Source organism: Panulirus ornatus, chromosome 66 (assembly GCF_036320965.1).
Source record: "Panulirus ornatus isolate Po-2019 chromosome 66, ASM3632096v1, whole genome shotgun sequence".
NCBI classification, from domain to species: domain Eukaryota; kingdom Metazoa; phylum Arthropoda; class Malacostraca; order Decapoda; family Palinuridae; genus Panulirus; species Panulirus ornatus.
In genome coordinates this window covers 16,376,363-16,396,266 of record NC_092289.1, presented here as the reverse complement: position 1 = coordinate 16,396,266, position 19,904 = coordinate 16,376,363, and the positions used below count along the sequence as shown (strand labels likewise).

At 36.7% G+C, this 19,904-nt stretch overlaps 1 protein-coding gene across 1 annotated transcript; it reads left to right on the top strand.

Annotated features, from left to right (window-relative positions):
* Window positions 1–5,541: 5,541 nt before the first annotated feature.
* Bug22 (cilia- and flagella-associated protein 20) lies at window positions 5,542–16,718 on the top strand. Its single transcript, XM_071658132.1, has 4 exons — window positions 5,542–5,698; window positions 7,242–7,321; window positions 11,039–11,150; window positions 16,306–16,718. The coding sequence occupies exons 1-4, from the start codon at window positions 5,615–5,617 to the stop codon at window positions 16,615–16,617; spliced, it is 588 nt and encodes a 195-aa protein (XP_071514233.1). The 5' UTR covers window positions 5,542–5,614; the 3' UTR covers window positions 16,618–16,718.
* Window positions 16,719–19,904: the final 3,186 nt, after the last annotated feature.

The window sequence follows — 19,904 nt, the reverse complement described above, 5'->3', positions numbered from 1 at the left end:
AACTCTTAGGACTTCTCCAAGCTTTCCGTTCACCAAGGCGACCAACGGACACCCATATTCTATAACCCACAAAACAAGCACATGGCAATTGAAAAAGATAGGGAAATGAACACAATCTATAGTTACATACACATCACATCCTGTCCTGCACACTCAGGTCGTACGGTTATAATCATGTATTCCATTCAGAATGTAATCAACGCGCTTCCCTTGAATTTTCCGAGATATTCAAATAAAGAAATCATGTCCATATATAAACAAAGATCAAAATTACGTATAATGCTAATATTCCGTTTTGAAAAACTTTACTCCCAATCACTCACTAAGTAATATCTAATGCAGTAATCTTTTACATAAACATCAATAACATATATATTGTCCGCAAAAGGTCATGTCAAATAAAATGAAAGAGAAAATCACAGGCAGCTCAAGTAAACAGATAATAAAAAGGTGGAAATATCTTATTGCCTACAAAAAAGTCAATATCCGCTTCTTTAAATTTTCCGCTCATTGACATTTCAGTAATATCAAAATGCTCATGACCAGCCGGTTCGAAAACACTCCTAGAGCATGATGCATCCTGCCTCAGACAATAATGCAAGTTTCAGATGATGTAACTGCGAAAGATTAGTGTAAAAACGTTACATTGAATGATATAGAACGCGTTGAAAGCCTTCCAATTGACGATCAACTCCTTTCCGTTCAAACAAGCATTTGCTTGTTATGCTGCCGGAGTTGAAATAAAAAAAAAAAAAAAAAAAAAGACTGACAATTCACCGAACTATTCAGGAGGTACAAACATATCAAAGTCAGGGATCTTTAGATTTTTCAAAATTAAATATCCACCTACAGTACCATTTTCCAAAATCCAATTATCTGATGACCAATTTTTTTCTTAAAACATTCGTTTTCCAATGTATATAGTTTCTTGCAATGACTTTAATCATATTGCCTGTCCTACATGTATCAAACGCGTACATCTAACTTTTGTCATATAAGTGATTAAACTGTTAAATATGTTTGTATATACGAAATCACAATGGTATAATATCAAGTTTGCATGAATTATCCGCTCATAAAATACTGACTACTACGACATCCAACAATCCAATATTTTTGTTCATGTAGCAGGCATTGAAAACCAATGCTACGGCCTAAGATTTCTTTTGTACCCATCAATATCATGCAATAATTCCCAGTGTTATTCCTTAAGCAATCAAACCCCAAGCAAGAGCAGGCGGGAAGGGCCTGCCATCCTCTGTCCTCAAGCACCGATATGACCTACTAAATGGATTCGCCTCTTCTCTCCAGCCCCTCCCCTCCTCTCTAAACCAGTTCCTACTTTCGTCAATTTTCTTTGTTTCTTGGCATCTTTTCTCATCTAAATTTTCGTTACGTTATACACCCTTAATTCATTAACCATATTCCTTTTTCTTTCTTCTGAGGGGTTCTGGTGATCACGTGGTCTTCAAGAGCCATCAGCACTTAAAACACAGTCCTCTATTAAGTGAATTCACTATAATGATGAGTCTGTATAGCGAGTGCTTACCCTGGGCAACAACTGGACTAGATAATCCATGTTCTACATTTGCTTGTGGCAGCATCTCGCCGGAAAAAACCAAGTGGATGCCTTCCACGCTCCTTGTATCAAACTTATTATCCTCTTACAAGCAAAACGGTATCACCCTTTCCTCATACAAGTAGTGTGACAGACAGTCCCAAAGGGATATTCTTTTATACCATACACTTTTTTAAGAACACAAGTGGTGGCGTACCAATTTTCTACCTAACTCTACTGTGTAGATGAAATGACTTCTCTAGCACCTCACCCCAGCCAGACACATACACAACTGGACCAGGGATCCCTCTCGGCAACCACCTTAGAAACTGGGACACTAGGAAGGGACGCCAAACACGTCCACAAAGCCACAGGGAACAAGAATAGTAAGGACCGGGGGACTGCCCACTAATTAAAAAAAACAACCTAAGTTTCAGAAAATACGACACTATTCATTCAAACTACACAATGGGAGGAGAAGCTGTAAGAGAGAAAGTGCACTGTGATGATAATTCATTATCCTTCAAAGAACCTTACCGAACCAAAACAAACATACAAGGATAAGAGAGACATGGTAAAGGCCTACAAATGATAGACTTCAATTGTAAAGAGACAGGCTGGGAGACTTTGGTTCTCATGGAGACACTACCTACGTCTTGATTTCCTGTATCATGTCGCTCAGCACATCTAGAATCAGAGGGGCTGATACATCATTGCTAGACCCTACTTTTCACACATACAGAATTGAGATTATCAAATACATACATCAAAAGGTAAAACTGATTATATAACCACTGAGTCTGATCTCTAACTCTCAAGAGATGATATAACAAAACCACAGCCAGTAACCGTCTACTGTAAAATTATTAGCAAATCTGTACTTTCCTTAAAGATCTATCAAGTCATCCAAAAACAGCAGATGCAATCTTAAAGATTCTTACACATTTATTCTATGGTTCAAAAAACGAAATTTTACTTCTCTGTACATACAAAACAAAATCATGTAAGGTAAGATTAGGAAAGGTTGCTCTGGTAAGAGAAAATGAAGATGGGTTATGTAGTGGACATAACAATAACACCTTGGGAGCATGACTAGAAGAATTATCATCTTACTGTATCTGAAGGTCAGAGAAAACGTGGCAATACAAGTACTGAAGTATGCAAAACATATATATATATATATATAAATCAAAAGATTCTAGAATATCTCACTCAGCTTTTCATAACTTATCTCGTTTTGCCTTATTTTCGATATTTGAAAAATATGTGACTTATGATCTCCATATACAAGCAGTTGCTGGACAATCTGTGATCCAAATGACATAAAAGGATTCCATCAGATTCATGGTACATACATGGCCATGTAACAAATTCCCATAGGATAAAAAAAAAATATATTTCAACTGCATCAATGAAACTGAAGGTAAATCTAGGCTGTTGTGAAAGGTAGTAAGGTTTTCATAGGTACTTTTGACTTTTACAAATGTTTTAGTTACTTTTAAATGAATTCAACCTATATCTAATGCATTATTAATGGGATCCATTTGTCTACAAGGATGCAAACAAGGCCAGCAACCACTTTAATATGGAGACCATTGGTCATCTATTTCACGAATAAAAATTGTTAAATATTGGCTACTGAGGAAAGTTACGTTAAGATTTCGAAGGTTTTGTTGATTTATACTACTTAAACATTACCTCCATAGCCCTCCCTACTATGAAATCTATTTAAGGATAAGAAAAAATCCCAATCAGCCTCCCCTGGTCAATCTACTATGCACACAAAATACAACTACACCACAAAATCTTGAAGGTTCTACAATCAATAATGTAGCAGGACTAATCTAGATAATTACCAGGTTTTCTTCTACAGGATGAGTCACAAAAGCTACATACAAAGTCACTGTAAGGCCAAAAAAATTGACTAAATCATTTAAGTTAGGCTGGTGATAGCTAAGGGTAACATAAGTAGTTTGTTAAATTGAAACTAACAAGAACCAACTGATCACAATCACGTTAACATAATACCACATAGGTTAGCATAATAAAACAGGTGTAATGCAGTTCCATGCTTTTTACTTGGCAACAGTCAGAACAATGGACAAAAAATATAAATCACCCTAACGTAAACTAACTTTTTGCAAAGTTAAGCTTGGCTAACCTATATCATAATCATACATTTAAGGAGGACAAGCCTGGTAGTGTTGTGTTGTAAAACGACCACTCATGAAACATAACAGGAAGTGCAGCACAAGAAATATTTGTTTCCTAAATTCAGATTACCAAAAAACAAGGTTAGAACAAGGACCAATTTCCCTGGATCCTCCTTCTAAAGACTCTTACAGTCCAAGGATGTGCTACTTCCCTGCTGTGGGAAGGTGATAATTTGGGCCAAATGATTAGGAATAGCTTCAATTGCATATGTCTAGTCTTATGTTAGGACCAATTTCCCTGGATCCTTCTAAAAACTCTTACAGTCTAAGGCTGTGCTACTTTCCTGCTGTAGGAAGGTGAAATTTGGGCCAAATGATGAGGAATAGCTTCAATGGCATATGTATAGTACTAACTTCTTATGTTAGTATCACGTAACAAAACCATTACCCATCAGAAGCATTATCCCAAAATAACGAGATCAACTACAATCAAAGGATTGCAATAGGTTCATGGAAACACCTGTAATACTGTACATGACCCAATAATCTAATGAAATACTTAAATTAGTTGGTTTAGGTTTGATTGGTTAGGTTTGGCCGTTTTATTAAGTTAGACTGAGAAACATTTCCTTCATAGGCATCATGACAGATATCGTAAAAATTAATTATAAAAAGACTTGGAAAAAATAAAATGTTGATATGAACTTGAATTTCATAAGTCCGACGAGTTTCCTACAGCACTAAAGGGGTATTTCACCTACCACTCTGCAAACCTCGGTGATTTTGGTGGATTTTGTTCGAGATCCCAATAAAGTCCCAACATTTTCTACAAACCTCATAGATTTTGTTCAAGATCCCAATAAAGTCCCAACATTTTCTGCAAACCTCATAGATTTTGTTCAAGATCCCAATAAAGTCCCAACACTTTCTACAAACCTCATAGATTTTGTTCGAGATCCCAATAAAGTCCCAACATTTTCTACAAACCTCATAGATTTTGTTCAAGATCCCAATAAAGTCCCAACACTTTCTACAAACCTCATAGATTTTGTTCGAGATCCCAATAAAATCCCAACATTTTCTGATACGTTTCTACCTACTCTCTGAACTTTCACCAAACTTTGGTTACAATGGTACATAAATACTGCAGTTACTACATACTAAACAGACACAACAATCTACCAATACAGTAGTCTGGTGGTTTTGTACTGGATTGTGCCTGGTTCCTGAACCTCCATTACAGGGAGTGGAACACCAATGCACACCACCTATTTCATCATTAAAAAAACTATCACAAGTATGACGAGTATTACAATCTTCATATTCGATTTACTGTCATGTTCATAGCTGTGACTGTGCCTCATATGTCAGCTGACAGTGTAATCTACGTGCCTATGACACCCCTCAGGGAAATTACTACAGACGGAGGTCTACGAGTAAGGCTAGAGGTAGACACACACCAAGTCCTATTCTCCAAGATTTTCACTAAACTACACACTGACTGTGGTTGATTACCTGCTTACGTACATCGTTCCCTTGTGGATAATCCTTTAACAAGCTTGTAGTTCACTATACGAGTGAAATGATGGCCAAATTAGCCATATTTTTTGCAAGAGACGTGAGTGGTCTGACACGTGCCCGGGTTCTGCCACAGACCCTTGGCGGGGGAGGCGGATTTAAAAACGTCCCAATCATTAACATCACTTCCCTATAAAGGAAAGCTATAAACTAACTCAATAATAGATAATTACCACTCAGTAAATTTACTAGTTTCCTTTTTTTTTATATCTTCTAAATCTCCTAATAAATGCAGGAAATGAGTGTTTGTTATTTTGGTGGAGACGTCTCCCTGGTAACCAACAGCAGCCTCACTTGTAAACAACATTCCCCCCACCACACCACCATGTTCAAAAACACCTTCCAAAGTGGATTCCTCTCAATCCTGTACAGTATAGGGAGTAAACCATTACAGATATGGGACAAAAAGGTATTGTACAGGTTCTCAGTTACCTCCCTTAATGGACAAACAAGCTGAATGTGAGAGACTTGGCGTGTGTGTGTGTGTGAGAGCAGCGCGTCACCAACAGAAACCTGCTCTAGGGTTGATGGCTGTCGACGGCTGAGTGGTTATTTAGCGGAAAATCGTCGTGTAAATATGAAATCTTGAGCTACTGTGAATCTCAGGGAAGATTAATTCACTTGGCAGATATTATATAGACAGGGATGGGGAAATGACCAATGTATGCACCGAAATTTGGGTAACTTCCCAGTTTAGGGGCACCACAGGAATAACCCGTTTATTTGGTTCAAATACACATCAGAGAACTCCTTACGGTTTGTATAATTCATTATAACAAGGAAATGAAGTATTAAGGATGTGTCACAATTCTGGGTACACTTAAAAGTGGCCAGGTCTTCGAAGATAAGGGAAAGTGATGAGTTAGAAAATATATATTAATGTACCTCAAACTAAAACAGTCTAACACAGCTTAACATGACATAGTATGTTATGCCATATCCTTACCTGAAATGATATTTTTGTGACCTTGGTAATTGTGTAAATTAGCTCCTCATTGCTTAGTTATGAATATTTAATAATTTTGTTCTACAGTTCTTATGTAATCTTGGAGAATACTAGAACAGTTGTGGAACATCATTTGGAGCATCCACTTTCTGTAATCCATTTTTCACTAACATAAGTATGGTACTCATCTCTGTACACTCTTCATATCTGCAACTCCCTCTTTTGCAGAAGTACCACTCCCTTCTTCACGTTAATCAAAGACTTTGTTCCTCGGATATACCTCACGTTAATCAAAGACTTTGTTCCTCGGATATACCTAAGACTTTGAACTTAGTTTCCTCTCACCATAAACACTACACATTTTACCCCTCTCCTCATCCTGGTTACATCCATGTACATTCAGACACCCCAGCCTAAGCCTTTGAGGGGGACAAATACACCTGACTTAGCTGCTTCTGTTCTCGCTTCTTTGAAACAAGAATGAGTTTGACCCTCTACTTCTGCCCCTTTTAGTCACCTTTTACAGCAAGCAAAAGATGATAGTATTTTTTTTCCAACTATCCTTAGTAGTTTATGTTTTTAGTTTTTCGTTTGTACAGATTGGGCAAACTCATCTTGAATTAAGATAGCGAAATGAAAGATGATTTTTATGCAGAATTAAATTTTCCCCCAAACTTGTTTGCCATTTCCTGCATCAGAGGTGTTACAAGGAACAAAAAAAATTAGGCCTCATTCACTCACATCCATTCTTATAGTTTTCATGTGTAATGCGTTGATACCACAGCCTCCTATCGATAACTAGACCCTACAAATCTTTCCATGGTTTCTCCTCGCTTCATATGCATGGTTCAGTCAAATGACAGCACATCACCCCCTTTATACCGCATTGCTCCAGTTCATTCTATCCTGTACATGCCTTTCACTCTCAAGTAAGTTCAGGCATTGAGCACTCAATATATTTTTCACATCACTGTTAGATAATATAATAGAATAACATTTTTTGCAGGTTCGTAATGGGCACATCAAGAGGATAACAGATAATGATATTCAGTCTCTGGTCTTGGAGATTGTTGGAGTTAATGTGAGGTATGTCTTATGTATTTTTGTTAATTGAGCTTGTATTGATAGGATATTCCATGATAACCTTTTTCATATGCATCATAGTAATTCACGATTCAGGAATTTTGGTAACTGCAGAACACATGAGTTTTAATATAAAAGCAAAGACCGTATTGCAGAAGAAAACCTCCTAATGTTCCTGCCGGAAGTTTGCTGAAAGAAAGGTCACACATCGCAGTCACCCATAAATTATTAAAAGAAGTGTAACTGCATCATCATGATGGGATCACATATTTACATGGTAGCAGCTGTAATTATTCTATATAATAAAAATAAACATTTCTCTTGTCTTACTTATCATATTTTGATAAAAATACAGTTATTTTTTCAGTCATGAAAATAATGTTGTGTAAATAATATGTAAATGATACATAAACTGTCAAAAATATGTAAATGATACATAAAATGTAGAAAAAATCTATATGTAAATATATGTGGTGTGAAATCTCATAAGAAAAAATTGTAATGTGTTTAGGTGGATGCAGAATGAATTCACATAGAAGAAACCATAATATACTTACATAATTAATGAGAATCTATCCTGCTAGCCAAGGCCTTCTCTCACCAAATCAGTACCCTTCCATGCCAGTGCAGAGAAAAGTTTGATACTTTTTTGGATGTTTTTAACAGTAATATATATATATTTTTTTTTCATAAGAATACAAACAGCTGAAAGTATATACATACAGTGAAAGGGTTAAAGAAACTTGAGGAATACGTTAATTATGAAACGGATTCTATGGTGATAATAATAAAAAAGTAAGAGGAAAGTACTTATTTCTGTTACATTGGTATACACAGTTTACAGAAATATCTTTCCTGAAGTAGAGTGAGCAAAACAGAATACAATATTCAAGATGGGGTGCATGAAAGACTTGTAAAGAGTAAGGATAATTTTCCTGAATTTTAATTCAATAGCCCTACCCACAAATCCAAGAATATTTTTTGCCTTTTTATTGCATCTGTGCACTGTTTGCTTGGCTTTAGATCACCAAAGATTATTACCTTCGTCTTTTCCTCATTTACCTTTTGCATTTCAGCAGAATCCATAGCATAGTTTGCCTTTTTATTTTAAATACTGACATGTAAACTTTGCACTTATAGATATCAAAATTCATTTGCCCATCAGTTCGCTACCTCGCAAACGCGGGAGACAGCGGCAAAAAAAAAAAAAAAAAAAAAAAAAAAAATCAGTTTGTGTATATTCATTTGAAGCTGCAGATGTTAAATTTCTTTTGTTTTGATTTATTTCCCAACTTGATATTGTCTACCGATTTTGGTACCGTACAATACAGCCCATTATCAATATCATTAATGTAAAAAGAAAGAGAATTGGTTGCAAGACTAATCCTTCTCGTACACCACTTGTTACATCTAACCATTCTGAGGCTTCACCATTTATCACAACTTTACTGCTGGTTAACTAATTTCCTAACCATCAAAGTACAACTCATTGTATTATACCATGAGAGTAAAGTTTAGTTATTAATCTTTGATGTTGAACTTTATCGAATGCTTTTTGAAAATACAGATAGATGACATCAGCTGCTTTACTTTTATCACACGTATTGATCATATTAAATAACTCGAGCAGAAGTTTCAGAAATGAAATATTTCATAAAAAACCATGCTGAAAGTCATCTACTAAGTGGTGATTCTCCAAGTGGTTTCCAATCCTATCCCGAAAGATGGTTTTCATGAGTTTACCAACTACTGATGTTAAAAGCTGATCATATGATAATTTCTGGGTTGTGATTGATTACCTTTTTTGAAAATGGGTGCTACATTAGCAAGCTTCCATTTCTCTGCAACTTTTTGTGCAACAAGTGACTTATTATAGAGTAATGAAGGATTTCACTTAATGGTTTAATTATCTTATTCTTCACGCCTCACATTGTCTTCAGATATAACTTATCTGGGCTGACTGTTTTGTTTTTGTTTCATTTAGTGCTGATACTATATCTTCAACTCTTACATCCATGTGTTGCAAAATGTTTTCCTGTCTTAGCATTGGAAATGGATTCAGGACATGAGCTATATTTTCAGTTGTAAATACAGATGAGAAAAAATAATTCAAAATCACTGTCATGTCTTTGTTGTCCTGAATCAGTCACCATTTTCAGTTATTAATAAACCAATTGACTGGGTGATGACTCCTGTCTCTAACATACCCATAAAATTCTTTCAGGTTCCTTTTGCTACTTTCAGCCATAAAAATATTTTATTGTTTACTTTGATGTAAAAGTCTTGTTAGTTTTCTGTGCAAATTTGTATAATATGCTTATCAGGCTGGTTATTGGTCTCTAAGCTTCTTACGTGCTGCTTTCTTAGACAATGTACACAAAATTCTTTATGTTATCATTCCACCGTTTTGGCTTCACATTGGAAAAAACTACCTATTACATGTTAACACAAATGTTACCACCTTTGCTTTGAACATTTTACTGAACCTCTCCCTATCTACATACATATCACTTTCATTTACATAATCATCCCAAGTTTGGCTGTTAAGAGCAATGCAAAGATTCTTAAAATTCACAAGATACATAATGTAGATTATGAAAAGCTTGCTAATTATTTCCTTATCCGTATATTTGAAAGCTATCCTCATATTTGCCAACAGACAGTTTGTCTCCTTAACTATATTCTAATGTGGGACTCAAGCAACAGTGTAGGTTGTTGTTGATTCCCAAATCTATCTCAAATGGAATCCCAAAGCTTATTTCCTACTAGAAGATAATCCTACTGAGGTCTTCTTTCACTCTTTGTCCCATCCTCATTACTTTAAATTTGCTTGGGTAGAATTTTATCAATGAAGTACGAGACCAACTTTAGAAAATGTTTAGGTACTTTTTTAGCTGATGCATTTCCTCTCATTTTTCACTTCCCTCATGTCCTTTCCATTATCTCCAAATGTATCTATGTACAAATCCATACCTTCAAGCAAGTCATTTAAATACATCAAAAAGATGAAAGGTCCCAGCACAGAACCTTGTGGCATTCTACTGGTCACATTCACCAATTTGGAGGTTTCTCTGACATGCATCTGTTGTTCCCTTGCACTGTTATAATCTATTCATTAAAGTTTCCTCCTTATTCCTGCCTCATATATGTGCATGTGACTGTGCTGTTATCAGTGTCAGTAATTACCTATTTGCACTTAAGGAATCACACAAGCTTGATACTTGTCATATATGAAAGTGAAAATGTGAATAAGGAGCAAGTGATAAATATAGAAAAGAAGGTACATATATTTTGAGAGAGCATGACACAACATGCATACTAGAGGTAGGCCTATATTACTGAATAATAGTGATTTTACTTCTCTGAAAGCTTGTAAAATATATTGTAAAAAAAACTATAGAGAGAATAAAGAATTTTACAATACACATTACATCATTTTAGGAAAGTTTAATTACTATTATATAGTAATATTAAAGAGATGGAAGGATTTTCTACCTCAAAAGCTTACATATTTTTGTTGTTTTCTGCTCTCCATAGTTATAAATATTTATGAGGTCTTATAATTCACTGAAAAAAAGCTAGCAAAATTATAACTTAACCAGAGGCTGAGAATCAGCTTTCTTATCCTCAGTTTTCTTTATTTGTGGACAGGTAAAAGTTTTAATAGCATACTAATAAAAAACTTTCAGCTACTTCAGTACCTTTTCTATTATTTTTCAGCACAACATACATCACATGTCCTGCTGACCCCAAGAAGACTCTTGGTATCAAGCTCCCATACCTAGTCATGATTGTGAAAAATCTCAACAAATACTTTACATTTGAAGTGCAGGTAGAGTGATTGTATTTGTATTTTCGTAGTATCACATTATGTAGTTTGACTTTGAAAATTGCAAGTTATCTGCATCATAGTTTACAGATTAATCTTGAAGTCAAGAAAATTTGGGTGGGTCCACGAGTCAGAGGATTATTTTGAAAAACTCAAAATAATATTTAGTCTTACCGTTTAACAAGCTGAGGTGTGTGTGTCCTTTGTCTGGGTTTTCAACTTGAGGTATATGCAGTGATAACCCAAAAATCTTGACACATAATTTACCGGTGGTATCCATGAGTAGCTGATTCTTAGGCCCTTCTAGTCATTCTGCCATGATTTTCAATTTCGTCAATATTCCTTTTTTTTTTTTCCTAGCTATCCTTTCTACATCCTGACTGTCTCTGCCAGCAGTTTCATCACACATTTCTTGAGTTGTTGTGGATGGTGTCAAAGGCAGACTCCATCCTTGTGCCATTCTTGAGAATGACACAAGACAGAACTTTTGTGGTGGTGTTGGGGTTTAAAAACTTTATGAATTGTTTGCACCTGATGAGGTGGGATGTCTCAGTGAAACATGTAGTGACACATGTATAGAAAAATTACACATTAAATAAAATCATATGTACTGCATTGCAATTTCACATTCATTCACACTCAGTCTCTAGCTGTCATGATGTGTAATGCACTGAAGCCAGAGCTCCCTATCCACATCCAGGCCCCACAAACCTTTCCATGGTTTACCACAGATGCTTCACATGCCCTGGTTCAGTCCATTGACAGCACGTCAACCCAGGTATACCACATTGTTCCAATTCACTCTATTCCTTGTACACCTCTCACCCTCCCATATGTTCAGCCCCGATCACTCAAAATCTTTTTCATTCCATCCTTCCACCTCCAATTTGGCCTCCCACTTCTTGTTCCCTCCACCTCTGACATTTATATCCTCTTTGTCAGTCTTTCCTCGCTCATTCTCTCCATATGTCCAAACCATTTCAACACACCCTCTTCTGCTCTCTCAGCCACACTCTTTTTATTACCACACATCTGTCTTACCCTTTCATTACTTATTCGATCAAACCACTTCAAACCACGTATTGTCCTCAAACATTTTATTTACTACACATCCACCCTCCTCCATGCAACCCCATCTACAGTCCATTCGCTGCTAAGTCCACTCTTAGATATCTAAAACACTTCACTTCTTCCAGTTTTTCTCCATTCAAACTTACATCCTAACTTTTCCCTCAACCCTGCTGAACCTTTTTTAACCTTGCTCTTATTCACTTTTACTCTCAACTTTCTCCTTTCACACACTTTTCCAAACTGAGTCACCAACTTCTGCAGTTTCTCACTCGAATCAGCCATCAGTGCTGTATCATCGGTGAACAACTGACTCACTTCCCAGGCCCTCTCATCCTCAACAGACTGCATACTCACCCCTCTCCATAACTCTCGCATTACCTCCCTAACCACCCCATCCATAAATAAACTTTACAACCAGTGTATGAGTGATATTTTAGATGTTACTCAAAAAGTATATGCACATATTGATCATAAAGCAGTAACCATTTTCATTAACAAAAAAAAAAATTGTAAAACACTTGGTGGCATATGTTATCTATAATACTGAAGGCTCAAAAATTTACCAGTAGACTTTACATGGCTGAATTTACTTTTACATTGTGCTTTTCTCATTCTGTAAGGATAAGAATGCTTTTAAGCAAATGAGAAAAAGGGTGAGGTTTTACAGGAGTGGAGAGAAAACTTTGTTGAGAAGTTAAAGTGTTAAGTAAAAGGATATGGAGGGAAGAGAAGAATGAAAATATGACATGAAATCAGAGAAATGATTGGAATAGCACATTTAAAAGTATGGAAAGCAAATCAGATCAGAGAATAGGCTAAGAGTAGAGTTGGAACTGTAAAGGAAAACAAATAGGACCATATTTGAGGAGAAATGTTGATTGAACAAGCAAGAAGCTTACCAAACCCACAAATAAAAGACAGTACTGTCCAGAGGACAATGAAAATGACAAAGAAACACACAAAAAAAGAAAATGTAGGTACTCAGGAATGAAGGCCTTGCCCAGGTCTTTCCAGGTAATAAGGAAAATACAGAGGGTGGAGTGAATGAATATTGGCAATAAAACTGTGGAGAAAATGTACAGGAGACAAATTAGTCAAAGTGAAACTGCATGTGAGAGCAACAAAAGTAAGAATGAGAATAGTCATTGAAGAATATCAATATAGACATTAGAAATGTGGACAAAATAAGTTAGTTATCTAATATAACTATTGATAAAAGTGATAGATGTCTTAAAAATGAAACTACTAGAGGATAGGAAAAAGAAAGCAAAGAAAATTTAGAGACACCAGCAAATGTAATGAAAGACAGTATATTACATGGAGACAATACTTAAGAAGCAAATGCATGCACTTTGTTGAATTTTAATATAATCATCCTAAACCTGTTTGCAATCACTCCTGTTTGGATATCTTGATACGAGAGTTAATAATATAAATATCCTCATCCTAGAATTTTGGTAAAGTAGTAGGTTGGAGCATTAGGTAGTAGTAGTCTGTAGGAACATTAGGTAGGAGCCTCTGCAAACACTGTGGTAGAGTTGCCCTTTGCCAGTGGCCTGTTAAGGGTAAGAAACTAAAGGCTAAGAAGTGGCACTGGCGTTACTAGTCACGGAGACTCTGTTAACGTGACCACCCCTTGAGGGTGTTCCAGTTGGAACAAGCATCTGAGATAGAACTTTGCTACAAATATGAAATCATCTATAAGTGGGGAAAAGCATGCAAATACATGCACCCTCAAATCTTAGCCCAAACAGACATCTGCTTCTTTTATATTAATTTCCAGCAATGTAAGAAAAGTGAGAAATGATGATTTAAGCACTGAATAAATGGAATAAGTAGAAAATACAAGAATGAAAAATGGTAACAATGGAAGTTCAGAAAGGAAAAATTACATTCAACAGAGACAAAATAGATGTACAGAAAGGTCATATTTTCACTTATTGATGTAAATAATGCTTTGTGTTTGAATTATGTATAAATACTGTTTACAGTATATAAAAGTATATACAACATATAAAAGTTAGAAATGATGATATAAGCATTGAATAACACTGGAATAAGTAGAAAATACAAGAATGAAAAATGGAAGTTCAGATAAGAAAAATTTCATTTAACAGACAAAATAGATGTACAGAAAGGTCATATTTTCATTTAATGATGTAAATAATGCTTTGTGTTTAAATTATGTATAAATAACGCGTACAATATATATAAGTACATGAAAAGAAATATGTAAATGATACATCTGGGGTTTGTATAATCACACATGGATAAAAACCATAAAGCGTGTAATGTGACTAGGCTTACATAGAATAAAATTACTCCTACAAAAATACCATAGTCATGGTATACAGAACTCAGCACACTACCACACCAATATAGCAGAAAGTATACTTCTTTTGGAGGGAATTTTCTTCAATAATACATTGTTTTTTGATATTCTGTAAGGGAAAAATAGTCAATATGAAGCAGTTCACATTAATCACAACACCATAAAGTGACTTTCAAAACCATTAACCGCTATCCCAAGTCTTTCCATCTTTCTTTTATCCGTCTCTTGTTTATCCAAAGTGCAAGAAACCTTGGTCACATTCTCAAGCTTGCTGACTGCACATCACAGAATTTGTACATTGTTCGCCTGGCCACATGTGACTGAAAAACTAAGGGTTACTATTGTTGATGTGAATGTTGCCTTCATTTGCATTTTTTGTGAATAAGAGCTGATGACAAAGGTTTTCATTGAATGTTGTCGAGAACTGTGTGATGAGACAAGGATTTTAAGACGATAAACTGCTTACTCTTTCTTACTGATCATAGAGTTGTAACTTCCACTGTTGTCATGTTTTTTCTTCTTTTGTGAGTTACATGACAAAGCTTGATTGGAATCATTCCACTAAGTTTAGTTTACAGGTACCTGTGGGCCCAAAGCTCCCTGTCATTACCTTGCTGCTGCAATCAACCTTGCCATAATGACCTGACCTCTGTGTTTCTATATCACCTTACAGTCATATTTCACCACCCCCCTCACACTAGTTCATAGTTTCCCAAATCCATCATCCCTTCTATACTCATGCCCCTTATTACCCTTCCACAACGCCATAACCTATCACATGCCCATAATCCTTTTTTTCTCCTTTTCTTTAAGTCGAGACCTTTTACCTTCTGCTCAGAGGCAGTTTAACCCAAGCGACATACGTATTTTGTGGAGACAGTATCATGTCGTATCTAGTGCTAGTTTGTCTGTAAGCTTCGACCCATATATAAGTGAGTTGAACTATAGATTTCCATGAGGACATTTGAACCAATCGGGTCTGCTTCTCTCTCTTCCCTAATCCATAGCTTCCTCTCTCGCTGTTCCACCACAGTTCTCATTGCGGAACAGCTCCCCCCAACCTTCCTCCCAACCTCCTTCCATGTAGTTACACTGCCATAGTGAATATGATTTGTATATATCTTTTTTGCATCTTTGACTGTATTGTCACATCAGTTATATGATCACTGTGGCTATATTGTTATAGTGAATAAATTGCCGTCACCCTTCCTCAGCCAACCTTCAGTTTTATTAACTGTCCATACAGTTCCATACATGTCATCCATTTACATCTTTCACCCCTTCATTCCCATCATCCTTCCACTTCAGTTATCCCCACATTTTTCTTGACCATTATATCCATCAGCTTTCCTCATATTTTCAGTTTCTGTATACCCTAGCACATTCTTCACTCTGTAACACCTTTTGTACCCATTATCATCCACACTTTCACACCCATTTACTTTTTCACCTTTCACCTTACCACCCCTTACTCATCACTCTTCCACTCATCTCACTGAGGCAAATCTAGGTTACACATAGTAATTGCAAGTCTTGAACATGCAAAAATATATGTTTTCATGAGCCATGTGCTCATACTTGAATACAAGTTGACTGTTACAAAGAGAATGGCATTTGATAAATGTCAAGGCTGGGTCAAACCATGCTCATGTGTTGTGATATTTCAGTTTTTCTTTACTCACTGAACTAGTCATGACTGTCAGTAACTCTTTCCAGTGTCTTCCAAATAATGTATATAAATGTCCTTTTTCTTAGGTTCTAGATGACAAGAATGTACGACGACGTTTCCGTGCAAGCAACTACCAGTCAACCACAAGGGTTAAGCCATTCATCTGCACCATGCCCATGCGTCTGGATGAGGGATGGAACCAGATTGTTTTCAACCTCGCAGACTTCGTAAGGAGAGCATATGGAACAAATTATGTTGAGACTCTGAGAGTTCAGATTCATGCTAACTGCCGCATCAGACGAGTCTACTTTGCAGATCGGCTTTACTCAGAGGAAGAATTACCTGCAGAGTTTAAACTTTATCTTCCAGTTCAGACAAAGGCAAAGTCAGCGATTTAAGATCATATTCGAATTCATGAATATCATAAACTTGTATGATGTTCAGTAACATTTAGCTGAAATACAATGCACTGTTTTCTGAAATAAATGACCAAGTTTCACTACAGACTTTTTGACAGAAAGTTTATCTTTCCATTCCTCAATTTGGGTTTATATCCTTTAAGCACTTTTCTGACAAAACAAAGGATTTCATACAGAAACTTTTTCATCCATAATGATACTGTAATAGTTCTTTTAATTTTGTAATTTAGTCTCACCTTACCAAACTCTCCCTCTCAATCCTTTCATTTCAATCACATTTTTCTTTAATATTTATTTTTAACAACCTTACTTATATTTACAGCACACTCTTTTACTCTTTCGCATCTCTAGTCAACACGTCGAGCCCATCTAAGTTTGTACGTACCACTATAAGAACAGCCTTATTCCAAATATTATGTTAATCATCAATAACTACTAGACTAACCCCCACCACCACCACCACCACCAAAAAAAAAAAAAAAAGTCAGACAAGGGGAAAGTATTTATGAGTTTTGGAGGAAGTGAAAAATGTCTTTTAAAATGTGCTAGGTCAAAGTTATTGGGAAAGACATGAGAAGTTACAGTTGCAAAGCTTTGAGGTGTAGGGGTAAGAAACAGTGTTCAAAACAGCCCACCCTTTAACTGCCACCAGCCACACAGTAATTATATGATGGAGCAGCTTGCTAAGTATTGCACAGTCTAGCTAGAGATGGGGGCACACAAACAGCCAGCTCTTGGGAGCAAAAAACCAAAGTAATACCTATATAGGAGGGAAAATTAACCAACATTGCAGCACAAGGCAAGAGGGTCAACTTTGGAAGTTAGCCCAGAACAGTTTATATGTCAGAATTCATCTGACTCAAAGCTAGAACCACCCCAGATGTGAGAGCAGTGTTCCATACAAGGAGGAATCAATCCTTTGTATAAATGGGGCAACTGTTCTGAAGAAAAGAAATCTCAACATGTAAACAGGATACCCAGTTTATAAGAGGCAGACTTAGCTATTTCTGTAATGTGTGGTTTCCAAGAAAGGGAGGATGATACATCAATACCAAGTATATTTACTGAGTCAACAGATGGAATTACAGAACCACCAAAGGAGAGATGGGTTGTGAGGAGTTTTCGATAGAGAGATGGGTAGAAAGTGGGTCTTGGATACATTAAAATGGATTTCATTTATCCCACTAAGATATACTCTCCAAGCTGTGTCAAGACAAGATGCAGATCGAGTGAGAAAAAAAGAGCAGAATTGAAGGATGTGGATGAATGATGAGTCATCAGCATAAGAGGACATTTGGTTACTTGTGCAAGAGAAAATCATTGAAGAAAAGGAGAAAAAGTGCAGGAGACAGGAAAAAAACCTTGAGGATGGAGAAAACAGGGATAGCTGATCCATCAACAACTACCAACACTCTACCCCTTTTTATAGCTCCAGTGTTTAAACTGAATTCTTTTTTACTCTGGTTGCAATTAATTCAATAAACCTTTAATAAGAATAATGGGGCTTGATTTAAGCACATTGTACTCGACAGCTAGGGAGTGGATGAGTGAATGAGTTCATGTCTTCGTCTGTTCCTGGTGCTACCTTGCTAACCCAGGCGTGGGGGTGGGAGGGAGTGTGGTTGAGAAGCAGAAGATGGTGTGCTGAGGTGGTCTGGATGTAAGGAGGGAATGAGTGAAGACAGGTTGACATGGAAGATGCATGTGAAGGGGGTGGAGGGAGCAGGGTAGGCAAAAAACCAGATTGGAGGTGGAAGGATGGAGTGAAAAAGATTTCGAGCAATTGGGATCTGAACATGCAGGAGGGTGAAAGGCATGCATGGACTAGAGTGAACTGGAACAATGTGGTACACTGGGATTGATGTGCTGTCAATGGACTGAACCAGGGCATGTGAAACATCTGGGGTAAACCATAGAAAGGTCTATGGGGCCTGGATGTGGATAGGGAGCTGTGGTTTCAGTGCATTGCACATGACAGCTAGAGACTGACACAGGGGGTGCCGATGCTGTTCCTGTGGGGTAGGGTGGCACCAGGAATAGATGAAGGCAAGTATAAATGTGTACATGTGCATATATTCCTATGAATCCACGGGGAAAATGAAACACGATAAGTTCCCAAGTCCACTTTCGTGTAATAATCACATCATCAGGGGAGACACAAGAGAGAAATATAAGTCAGTTAATATATATCGAAGAGACGAAGCTAGGACGCCATTTGGTAAACATGTGATTGTTACCAAATGGCGTCCTAGCTTCATCTCTTCAATATACATCAACTGACTTATATTTCTCTCTTGTGTCTTCCCTGATGATGTGATTATTACATGAAAGTGCACTTGGGAACTTATTGTGTTTCATTTTCCCCGTGGACTCATAGAAATATCTTGATCACGTGCAAAAGTGTGATCCTTTCCAAAATGTGCATATATGTATGTATATATGTATAGGTTTACATATATGTGTATGTATACGAGTAGATGGGTCTTTCTTCGTCTGTTTCCTGGCACTACTTCGCTGATGCAGGAAACTGCTATCAAGTAGAATAAATAAATAAGTAAATTATTATTGTCACTAGATATTATCATTACAGGACCTGTGTAGTGCCTGTGTATAAAGGCAAGAGGGGCAAAAGTGGATGTTTGAGTTATAGAGGTATAAGTTTGATGAGTATACCTAGGCAGCTGTATGGGAGAATGATGATTAAGATGGTGGTGACATGCACATATCATTAGATTGAGCAGGAACAATGTGGTTCTATGATAGGTAGAGGATATGTAGATCAGGTGTTTGCTTTGATGAATTTGTGTGAGAAATACTTAAGTGAAACAGGATTTGTATATTTACTTATCTGAAGAAAGCATATGATAGGGTTGATGGAGATGGCTTATGGAAGGTGATACATACATACTGTACAGCAGGAAAGCTAGAAGAAGCAATGAGGAGTCTCTCTCAAGAAAGTAGGGCATGTGTGCAAGTAGGATGAGAGAAAGGTGAGTCGTACTGCAGCAAAGGTGTGTGATGTCACCATGGCTTTTCTATGGATGGGTTGGTGAGGGTCCTACAGAAAGTTGGGAGGGGCCTGCAATCTGCTGGTGCCTAGGGGGAGTCCGTTGCTGTTTATTGATGATATCTCTGGTGGCAAACTTGTGTGAGAAATTGCTGAAGCTGGTGTACAGGTTTAGGAAAGTGTTTGAAAGGAGAAAGTGAGAGATGATGTTTATAAAACTATGGTTATGAAGTTTAGCAGGAGGGATAGACAAGTTGAT